Raw genomic sequence first — 12,120 nt, forward strand, 5'->3', positions numbered from 1 at the left:
ACTGGCGGAACGGACGGGGGAAGGGGCGGGTACAGCTGGCTCTGCCTCTAGATAGGCAGAGCCAGCTGTCACTCAGGCAGCTGGGCGGATCTTGACATCGATGTCGGGATCCGCTCCGGCGTCTCAGTATACTGTAGCTTAGGGTAACGGGAAGACGCTAGTTTGTGTTCTCCCGTTACCCTAAGGAGAACTATGGGGAAAAACACTGACCCCAAAGTTCTCCTTTAAGGACTTTACCTTAAATGATGCCTCTTGATTCGTTCATCTTCTTCCTTCCACTCCACTTCTTTTCAGGAGTCCCTCCAGCGCTGGTGCCGGTCTCTGATCCAGCGCTGACTGCTGTGCCTTCTGTGTCCCACGATGTCTGTGCGCGTGCACGCTCCCGGCTACGTGCATTGACTTACACCGAGTTTCTACTCTTCTCACGGCAGAAGGTCTCTACTGCACATGCGCCCGCCCCACTATCCTCTACGGCTGCCCGATAATCTTCAGATCTTTGGACAGTAGCGAGCGGTGGAGATAGGGTTGCCACCTTTTCTTCAAGTGAAACCCGAACACTCTAGCGCCGCACGCGGCAATTTTTTTTTTTTTTATATAAGGGGGAGGAGACCGGGACAGCTAGAGAGGACTACAAATCCCAGCAATACATTATACAGCAATACAAAATAATATGAAGCTACATACTCTGTGTTGTTCTGTGTTGACGCACTGATGTCTCCACGTGGCCTGGTGGGTTGTGCGGGCTCTCGTGGTGGGCTAAATGGGCTATGGTGTCTCACCAGGGGTCCACAGGTGGGCAGCATGATGTCAGGGAGCTGGAGGAGGAGAAGGCAATGACAGATGCGTCTGTGGGGGTCCTCGGCAAGCACGATCTTAGGCAGCCGAATCTGCCTAAAACCCGGCCCTTCCTCTGAGCTGCGGGCACCTGTAAACAGACACAGGCTGCCGGCAGCTCAGAGAAAGATCCGGGTTTAGGCAGATGCGGCTGCCCGAGATTGCACTTCCTAAAGACCTCCACAGACGCATCTGTCAGAAAATGTAAAATGCCGGTGTCGGCACTGAGTGTCTTGTGTCCGGGTGCCCACTGGCTGGACACCCGGACACAAGACTCCAAAACCAGACTGGTGGCAACCCTACCCTTAAACCGCGCCCATTTGCTCTCACTTCCTATTGTTCCTGCAGGAAGTTAGGAGAAATCTTTTGAATGGGACACGGAATGGCAAGATTTACCTCACTTTGGCATACCACCAAACCATCCTGATTTCTGCCAGACTGTCCTGGGATTTCAAGAGGCGTAACTAGAACCTTCAGGGCCCCGGTGTAAGAAACCATGAAGGGCCCCCCAACCGCCATGGCACCGCGTGGTTAACAGGAAGGCTGCCGAGGTCCCCAGCAAGTGCGGGACCTCGGGCAGCCTCTTGTTTAAAATTTTAGTGCCGGTGTTCTGTCGAGAACGCTGACCCAGTATCTGCGCTTATGTACAGACGGGATTAACGAGGAAACCGGCATTTATTTACAAAGTATTTGTTTCTAATTGTTAATTTTGACCGTCAATAATATGCCGTCCATGGCAGTGAATGATGGATGGAATATTATTAACGGTCACAATTAACGATTTAAACAAAAAACTTTGTAAATAAATGCGTTTCCTCGATAATACTGGTCTGTGCGCAAGTGTAGATGCTGAGGTCGGCAAATTCGACTACGTTGGCGTTCCCGACAGAACACCGGTGTCTGCGCTTAGTATCGGGGCATTAGTATGAGTACTCGTGAAAATGCCCAGTATCGTCATCATACATCAATACAGAATACCACCAGCTATGCGGGACTACAAGTCCCAGCAATACATTATAATAAGTCAGCTATACAGAATACCACCAGCATCCGCCCCATTATAATGTATTGCTGGGACTTGTAGTCCTACATAGTTGGTGCTATTCTGCATTGCTGTATAATCAGCATACACCAATGCAGAATACCACCAGCCATGCAGGACTACAAGTCCCAGCAATACATTATACTAAAAGTCAGCACTGCAGAATATTACCAGCATTCCCCCAGCCCCCCACAATTGCGACCGGTGCGACCCTTGTAGTTTCGCCAGTGCATTTCAACCAATCCCCAGGACAGTTTTCCCAATGTCTCAGCACCTAGGGAAGAGGGTTGCCTGTTCCAGCACCTGGTGCCAGTATCCCTCTATATAAATTTGGGAGGCATGCTTTGGAGACATTTGCTCTCACTTCCTGTTATGTTTACATGACAGGAAGCAAAGAGAAGTCTCGAGTGGGATGCAGAATGGCAAAAAACACCAATAAATATTTTTATCCCTCACCTACTTTATTCAAAAACATTTTTTTTAAAGTTTTGAGATATGCATGAGGTGACAGGGTCTCTTTAAATCACATTACTTATTAATGACCCCTGACCCCATCTACACGAATATACACTGCAGACACACTTATTTATACATAAATAAGTGCTACAGGTGTATGTGTCCTCAGATGATGACATTTAAGTTTTGAATTTCTTCAGTATACATACCACAACGCTGCAGAGTTGTCAGCACCCTGGGATCTCCTGTGTGTTGGCTTGTCACTCTAGGGGGCGTGGCTATCACCCATGTGACTTCATCCCGGCAGCATCCCCTTAGTGGGCGGGGCCAGCCGTCCATTGCTGCTGTATTGGAATCCTGTGCTCTGCCCTCCAGGGAGTCTCTGCAGGCTGACGCTGCTGCTGCCGATTTTCCACCCGACTCTTCTTCTGAGCTGCGGGCACCTGTAAACAGACACAGGCTGCCCGCAGCTCAGAGGAAGATCCGGTTTCAGGCAGATGCGGCTGCCGTGGATCGCACTTACCAAGGACCTCGCAGCCGCATCTGCGAGAAAATTTAAAGTGCCGCTGTCAGCAGAGTGTCGTGTGTACGGGTGCCCGCTGGCTGGACACCCGTACACAAGACGCCAAACCCGGACTGTCCGGTTGAAAACCGGACGGGTGGCAACCCTAGGTGGAGACAAAAGTATTTTTATGAAAAAATGAAAATGAGACCGCTTTATGCATCCTGACAATAGTAACTACATTCTATTTGTGCTGCTACGGCAGCCTGTTTATTATTTGATGTTTGGTGCATTTGGTATGTTCTGCTCCCAGGTCGTACAATCTTTAGACACTCCCATTTTGCTGACCTAATATTTTTTCCTTACCATTGCAGTCAGGGTAAGGAAGTCATTGAGGGGAATTTATCAAAACTGGAACAGATCGAAAGTGGAGCAGTTGCCCAAGACAACCAATGAGCTTTTATCTTTAATTTTCAAAGCCTAATGGAACTGAAAGGAGATGCTGATTGCTTAATATAGTCCACTATTCCGGATTCTGTCTGCTCCAGATTTGATACATTTCCACATTGTCTTATTAAAATTCAAAAGAAAAATGCTTATATTGTAGAAAGCTGAATTAAAAGTACTCTGGATTCTACTTCTGGTTCTTCTTGCAGAATTACCCTGCCTGTGACTCCTATAAAGTCAGCAAGTTGCCATACTGTCCATACAGACCGGTTCTCATGGGGTAAATGTTTTAGACATAGCGACATCTGAAACAGAGCACCCTGAAACTGTCAAAAAACCCCATTACCGTTGTCCATGCTGAGAGAGCGCTGATCTATGTTAAATCTGAAAGCAAGTACATGCTGCTAGCCCTGAAAGTGTTCTGTCACTGACCACTGCTGGTTTCACACCAACATTTGGGAACCTATCAGCAGGTTTCTTGCTCATGTGACTACCATGACAGCCAATCATAGTGATCACACGAGGTTTGTTTACTATTGAACCTGCTCTCTCTCTATGCACTCATGTTGCTTTTTAAGGTGTAATATATAAAAGAAATATAAAATGTTTTTGGATATTTTTTACCTGTAATGTCTTCATTCCCATTGCAACAAATATAAAAGCACCAAGCTAGATGTAGCCCAGGGAACCCAAAATATCATCTTGAGATGATTTAATATAAGTATTGATTTACTCGGTCTTCTTTTTAAGGAAATAAGAAGACCGGGTCTGTGGCAATGGAGCATTTTTCCCATTAAAATATTGGGTCTGAAAAGGAGTTTTCCTTTCCCATCTCAGAGAGCTGGGACACATGCGTACACTACACGCTGAATCCGTCTGTACTCGGAGCTGGCACTGATCCTCATCCCGCTATTCCTTTCTCTAAATCTGATCTGTGTGACTGAGTAACCATGACCGGTCGGGAGTGTGGCTCGGAAGATAAAAGCTTTCGCTGTGCGCCACAATGGACTTGCTCATCGAATGATAACACAGGCGGCCGGGTGGCTCTGCGATGCTTCCTTCCGTAAGAATAAGAATTGGAAGATACAGGATCATGTCATTCATTGCTGGCCGCCAATAAGGGCTGTGCCTTGAACCGAAATCGGAAACGCTTGGGTTGCAGGTGAACAACAAGTCATAGCATGCCAAGGGCACGCCGCCCAATTTTCTGGGGAAACCTTTTAGTGTGAATTGTTTAGAAGAAGAGAACACCCTTGTATGCCTCTGTTCATGCAGAAAATTCAGTTAAACCCGCGAAAGCCTTCGCCCTGTTAGTATCTGTGAATGTATGTTTAGGAACAGGGGTGGACAACTCTGGCCCTCCAGCTGTGCTTGAACTACAAATCCCAACATGCTTCTGTCTCTGGGAGTCATGTCTGTAACTGTCAGACTTGCAATGCCTCATGGGACTTGTAGTTCCACAACAGCTGGAGGGCCGGAGTTGTCCACCCCTGGTTTAGAAGAAGCTGAGGAGCATAAAAAGAAAATAATAATAATAATCTGCGTCTTAGCTCCATCTAGTGGCCATAATGTATTATTACAACAACACGCTACATTCCAACTGGAAAAAAAAAAAAAGAAAGAGGGGAGGTTCATTTTTGGCATTATTCCCCAAATCATAAAGGGTGATGACGGGCCCTGAAAATCATTATAAACAAACTACAAAATGTTGTTGGCAAATATTTCTATGTACATGGTAGACACTAGGGATGCACCAATATAGTTTTTTTCGGTATTGAGTACCAATATTATTTTATTTGGTACTCACCAATACCGGAAGTCCCCTTAAGGAAGCCAGACGGCCTGTAATGACTCCCCCCCACCCTCCTGATTGGCCAGCTTTCTGACCAATCAGGAAGCCGGGCGGCAAGTCATTACATACAGGACCACCACCCGCTTAATAATAATAATCTGCGTCTTAGCTCCATCTAGTGGCCATAATGTATTATTACAACAACACGCTACATTCCAACTGGAAAAAAAAAAAAAGAAAGAGGGGAGGTTCATTTTTGGCATTATTCCCCAAATCATAAAGGGTGATGACGGGCCCTGAAAATCATTATAAACAAACTACAAAATGTTGTTGGCAAATATTTCTATGTACATGGTAGACACTAGGGATGCACCAATATAGTTTTTTTCGGTATTGAGTACCAATATTATTTTATTTGGTACTCACTAATTGGCTGGGAAGCTAGCTCCATGCTCTGTCATCACCAGGTGACAAAGCATGGAGCTAGCTTACATGCCCCCCCACCCCCTGCTTCCTGATTGGCATGGAGCTGGCTTCCCAGCCCCCTCATCACCAGGTGACAATGAAGCATAGAGCAAGCTTCCGACCAATCGGGAAGCTGGGTCGGCGAGTCATTACACGCCATCCAGTTTCCTGGTCGGGGAGCCGACTCCATGCTCCCTCATCACCTAGTAACGAGAGAGCATGCAACTAAGCTTCCCGGCCAATCAGGAAGCCATGAATAGGGGGGAGGCCAGGCAGCATGTAGTGACTTGCCGCCCAGTTTCATGATACCGGAAGTTCCGGTATCAGGAGCATTTGGGAGAGTACGAGTACTCATCCATATACTCGGTATCGGGGATGCACTGGTACTAATATTGATATCGGTGCATCCCTAGTGGACACCATATTTATTCATTACATGTGCAGGCACTGCTTCCTGCTTAGCACGGCATACTTTCTACTTTACTGCTTCTCTAAGGAACAATCTCTGGGTCCTCTCTGTCAGAAACTACAGACTTCTCTTCCAGCCGATGTTTTTCTGTATGGTGCGAACATAAAAATTAGGGATATGTCAAATTTTGGCAAACTATTTCACCACAAAAATTACCAATTTCACATTTGCCAAAGTTTTATAGAAAAGAATAGTTTTGAATTTTGATGTGTTCCCATTGATTGCAATAAGACAATACAAAAGGTGAGAATAATGCCTACACCCGTCCTCATTGAACCAAGGCTGATATATGAAAATGCTAAAAAGTTTTGTTTCGTCAACTGTTCTTGGTAAAAAAAAAACAATTTTTCATGCTTCTTTTATTCTTCTGATGACAGATCCTCTAACCAGCCATGAAACTGAAGATTTTGCACTCAGAAATAATTCAGTTCTTCAGAGCAGACACAACGTTGTTATAACATAAACCAACAGTAATGATCCCTGCAGGGAAACCCTCATAAACAAGCCAGACAAGACTGCAAAACTGGGGCAACAGTGCCACCCGGTGGACAAGTCTGATATGACACCCTATCCACATTAAATCCTCTTTATTATATTACATATTCCTCTAATAAGTCACCTATAAATAAAGCTGATTGTCTGAGTCCTCATTCAGTTATCAAGTGTTATATTTGGCAGAGGATCATAAGACCAGCATCATTCTTCAGTCTATTATATACATTGTAGTTTTCCAGATACAAACTGCACGGCTTTACCAGCCATTGCCCAACATACCCAGTCCTGGCAGCTGCAATGCCCACATACAACTGCAAATCAACCCAGCTACTGGGAACTGAGGCCCTGTCACCAACATATAACATGCAGGAAAAAAGTAATTTAAAAAATGTCCTACTTTTCCTTTCCATATTTTTATTTATATACTTCCAACGTGCTGGGAAATTTTAATACTCCAATAAGTTAATTTCCTAGTACAGCCCTTTCTTGATCATAGCCCTCTTCTCTTCTGGGAGTGTATAGTCACGGTGTGCTGGCCCAGCTCTTTTGCCCCTCCTATCACCTCCTTACATAAACTTTTATATAGTAGTGAAGGGAATGACTCTCTGCCCAGCTTCCCAATTAGCCAGGAAGCCATCTCCATGCTCCCTTGTCACCAGGTGTCGAGGAAGCATGGAGGCGGCTTTCTGTCTCACACGCTCCCCCTCCCAGACACTGCAGCTCACAGTGGGAGGGTATCAGCAATAGAGGCAGTGCTGTCAATCTAGAAAGCAGTGGGCGGGACTGCGGGTGGCCAGGGGCTGATTGACAAGCTACAGGCTTGAAAGAGCTGATCCAGACAGGCAGCCACCATTGACAATCTGTAAAACTAGCCCCACCGTCACTTTGTGTGCAAACAGTCATGGCCAGACCATACCATGTACAAACAAAACAATAGTCAGCACTGTTCCCATGTGACCACTCCTATCAGAAGTTACATGAGAAAAGGGCTTCTGACTGGCATCGGAAGCAGACATCTTGCATCCAAGACAGGTAGTTCTGGATGCACACAATCTTTGTGCTTGCATGCGGCCATTGCCCAGAGTCCTGTTGGGTCCACATGGAGAAGTTTAGCCACCTGTCTGAAGGAGCTTTACAATCAGCATTGACAATGCTCCGGGCAATGCCTTCTAATCCCACTTTATTTAATATAGGCACAGATTATATAAATGGTGACAACACTGCTTTGAATTCAGGAGCAGTGCAGCAGTGTTGTCACCCATCACAGGAAGCTGACTTCATAGGTATTTGTGGGACTTTGCAAGAGGACTAAGAAAACTAGAAGCACAGATACACTAATAATGAAATGTTGCAGAACAGATTTTTATTGTAATGGGAGGCTATAGTTTTACTTTAAGTATAGATATCCAGCTTGTTGCAAAGGGCCAGTCGTGACTTGTCCCCTTTAAATCCCTGCCTCTTGGGATGGCCCTTGATTTACCCCGTGTGATAGTTAAAGTCCTGGACAATCCCTATAAATCCGATCCCTGGGAAAACCAAGTTACCCATAATCCTTAAATAAACATCGGCAATACAGCGGAAGCCTGAGCCGGATCACCGAGCAGACTAGTCCAGCTCAGTGTGATGTGTGGGGAGGGGGATTTCAGCTGTATAGCTAGAACATAAAGGATAAAGGACCCCCTTGCTTTATTTTAATGTGACCCTTCTAAGAAAGTCCCTCTGTTTATACCGATGATTATCAAATATCCCATTGATATCATGTTTAAACTTCCTGAATTGTCCTTTCCCTAAAGCCAAGAACAACAATGTAATATGAAGCAGAGTACCAGTCCTCACATGTCATGTCTATATGGTTTGCAATATTGTTTCCCTTTATTTTCACCTGGTGATCCTGACACTAAATGTGCCCATACACCTTGAGATTATGGTACGATAATCGCGGGAAGGCGTTTCTACTGTACGGTCGCACGTCTTTTGTCGAAGCGCACAATGCCCGTTCACCATTGCGGTCATCGGAAGCTCGCCCCTCAGCGGGGCGGGCTTTTCGAGGATCGCAAGTACGATCTGCCTGTCCAAGATGGGCAGAGCGTACGAGCTTTTAATTAGCTTACAGCTAGGGATGTCTCGATACCGATGCTAGCATCGGAATCGGGCCCGATACACAGTATATATTGCTAATACAGTGCAGACAATACATAATAACATGAATGTATTAAATGATCTGTATGTAGCCCTGTACTATGGATCATTTAACCCATTCATGTTAGCAGAGGATCATTGTAAATGTATTGTTGCATGCACTCTATGTACATGTACTACATACTATATATAGAATGCACTGAACAATAGATTACAATTATCCTCTGCTAATATGAATGGGTTAAATGATCCGTAGTACATAATATGTAGCCCTGTACATGTACTTGGGCCCGAAAAAGTGGCATCGGGACATCCCTACTTACAACCATTGCAAGACAAAAGTCTTGCGATGGTTGTAAGGTGTATGGGCAGCTTAACACACTTCCTGTCCTCGAGTGACAATGCTCACTCACTGCACTGTATCTATGGAGGAGAAGTGTTGTCACCCTAGGCTGCACAAACCCAACACTTCAGTATTTAATACAATACATGCTGGAGAGTTACACCACCTGACAGTCTCTTGAGGATTCTAATGAAAAGATCTCTGTGCTGAGTTCCCAGGTCTGCACACATACGGTGGTTATTATAAAAGGCTCCCATTCTCCCATTTATTTTCTATTATGGAGAATGTAGGAGGAGCTGGGACACACAAACAGTGGACGGGGACACACAAAATTCCCAGGAGGACATTCGCAGGGGGTGGCTTTGGACATTTTTTGTTTTCCAGCTTCCCAACCTCCTGTAAATGGTAGAATACCCGAGTGTAATAAATTATTGAAATGCAACAACATATGCTAATAGACACTGATTGCAATACTGACATTCTGATGTACTCTTATGTCTTTTATCTGTTAAAAATAAGTCAAGGCAACTGGACTTGCTGTATTTTTCTTGAAGACGTTTCACTGGCCATCTGACCAGCTTTCTCAATTCAGAATGACTTGTACAACAATTATCTGGGAATAAAACTATAAATTCGTGCTGAAGTTGCTAGAGGGCCAGACCATTATAAATAGGGAAGCAGGTTGTTTACCACGACAGTAGAAGTGATTTGTTTCTGAAGATACGGGTAAACAACGCGATTTAACAGCCTTTGAACGTGGGATGATTGTTGGTGCTCGGAGCCATGGAGCGAGTATCAGCAAAACAGCAGAATTCGTTGTGTTCAACGAATTCTGTTTAATGTTCAAGAGCAGCTGTTGTTAAAGTGTTTAAAGACTGGACTGTCAGCCAAAAATCTGCGTCTGAACGTGCCTTGGCGCGGCTGTGCGGCTTTCACATTTTCTGCAGAAGACGTGTATCCAAACCTCTCTTATTAATCTTAGTGGTGAGACAAGTTGTTTTACATGCTGACTTGTGAGTGTGGCATGATGCCTTTCTACTGTTTACAGCCCATTTCGTGTGCACCTTACTGTATAGTTGGTGACAAATTGTTGAGTGCGTTTGTCATTTGTTTTGCTTGAACGTGCGAATTGTGGCCTTCAGCGACTAGTCAATGTTAGGGCAGAACGGAGAGTGGCAAGACTGGTACAAGACAACAGAAGGGCAACAGTGCAGTGTCAGATTCCTCGCATCACCTTTCAATATCTCGTGGCCCAATGAAGTACTGATGGGGTGGTCATAATAATCTGGCCACTCAGTGTATACCATGACCTGGATGAATGAGAACCTTCACAGACATGTTATGTCTTTTGAGCTCTAGATGGCGCTGTAGTGCAATGCTAGTCAATATGCCAGTTTTCTATATGCATGCTCATATCTATGATGCACAGGAAGCTCTCTGTATGCTGTATAATGCTATACACTGATATAATGTTCTTCTAAGCAAGTAGAACCTAAATTCAGCATTCCTCAACATTTCTTGTCCCTCATGGTGGTGAGATCTCACTGGTAGAATTTTCAAAGCACCCATCACATATAAAGTGAGATCAAAGCTTATAGAACATTTAGAGACAATGAAGAAAATACTTTTATATTTCATAGTAGCACTGCAATCGCTGAATAACCAGCAACGGGAAACAATTAGTTCTGGTGCCCTGACAATGACTATATAGCAGACAGCAGCATGGAGTCCTGGGTCCCGACTATGACTATATAGCAGACTGCAGCATGGAGTCCTGGGTCTCGACTATGACTATATAGCAGACAGCAGCATGGAGTCCTGGGTCCCCACTATGACTATATAGCAGACAGCAGCATGGAGTCCTGGGTCCTTACAATGACTACATAGCAGACAGCAGCGTGGAGTCCTGGGTCCTGACAATGACTATATAGCAGACAGCAGCATGGAGTCCTGGGTCCCGACTATGACTATATAGCAGACAGCAGCGTGGAGTCCTGAGTCCTGAGTCCTGACAATGACTATATAGCAGACAGCAGCGTGGAGTCCTCGGTCCTGACAATGACTATATAGCAGACAGCAGCATGGAGTCCTGGGTCCCCATTAGGACTACATAGCAGACAGCAGCATGGACTCCTGGGTCCTTACAATGACTACATAGCAGACAGCAGCGTGGAGTCCTGACAACGGCAGGGTATTGTTCCAAATGGCCATGCCCATGCTTCATTTACTTATATGACATTATTAAATGAACCCGGACACCCGCTGACCCAGCAAGAACACATCCAACACACCCCTATCCCGGGTGACTCACCTCCTTAGTCAACTCATATACCAGCTGGTACAGCAGGGGGGTGCAATCCACTCTTAGGGTGTAGTTTCCTGGAAAGTAAAATACATTTATTCATGGGGAATCTGTCAGGAAGAAAACACCTTGAAATGGAAGCCATTACTCTGCGACTCTAACTAGTTAGTTCATCTGCTGATCAAACGGAAAGGAGCTTCCATCGCCATAGGATGTCAGTTAAAGCCACACAACAAATACATTGTTTCTATTCGACCCTTTATTATCCCTTCATTTGCCCTAATTAACTTCTTCTTCCCCTTTTACCCTTCACTATTATCTTCCCGCTGATTTATGATTTCTACTTTTTTCAAAGATGATATTTATTTTTTAAAAATTCCTATGTTTTCATTCATTTTATGGTTAATTTCTGGGGGGCTTTTTCTTTTTAATGCACCGCTAAAAGAAATTAAATTACAAAAATTTTTAAAAAAAGTTTAAGTATGATCATTAGAAAAATTGAAAAAAACAAGAAAACTTCAGCAGCAAGATAACAGTTAAGGGGAAAAGGGGAAGAAGAAGTTATTAGGGCTGATTAGGGTTCACTAAAAGCCTTCATTTCATTTGTAAAACACTTAGTAACAGAATCATAATTTTAGTGTCATTTTAAACGAGACAAATTATAGAATAAAATTGATATATTTATATTTTTATTTACAGTAACACTAATTTATTGTTAAATTCCCACTGATCAAAATAAAAAATTGTTTCTATTTGACCCTTTATTATCCTTTAATTTACCCTCATTGGTCCTAATTAACTTCTTCCCCTTTTCCCCTTTTCTATTATCTTCCT

At 44.3% G+C, this 12,120-nt stretch overlaps 1 protein-coding gene across 1 annotated transcript in view; it reads right to left on the reverse strand.

Moving 5' to 3' along the window:
• The window catches only part of LOC108802840 (N-acetylated-alpha-linked acidic dipeptidase 2-like), a gene marked incomplete at its 3' end in the record, with an annotated part of 58,970 nt that overhangs the window by 6,960 nt on the left and 39,890 nt on the right, over positions 1 to 12,120 (reverse strand). The window contains exon 14 of the mRNA XM_018574693.1: positions 11,296 to 11,363. Within this exon, the coding sequence (XP_018430195.1) occupies positions 11,296 to 11,363 (68 nt within the window). The remainder of the gene's footprint in view (positions 1 to 11,295; positions 11,364 to 12,120) is intronic.

Source organism: Nanorana parkeri, unplaced genomic scaffold (genome assembly GCF_000935625.1).
Source record: "Nanorana parkeri isolate BGI_ZX_2015 unplaced genomic scaffold, ASM93562v1 scaffold3167, whole genome shotgun sequence".
NCBI lineage: Eukaryota > Metazoa > Chordata > Amphibia > Anura > Dicroglossidae > Nanorana > Nanorana parkeri.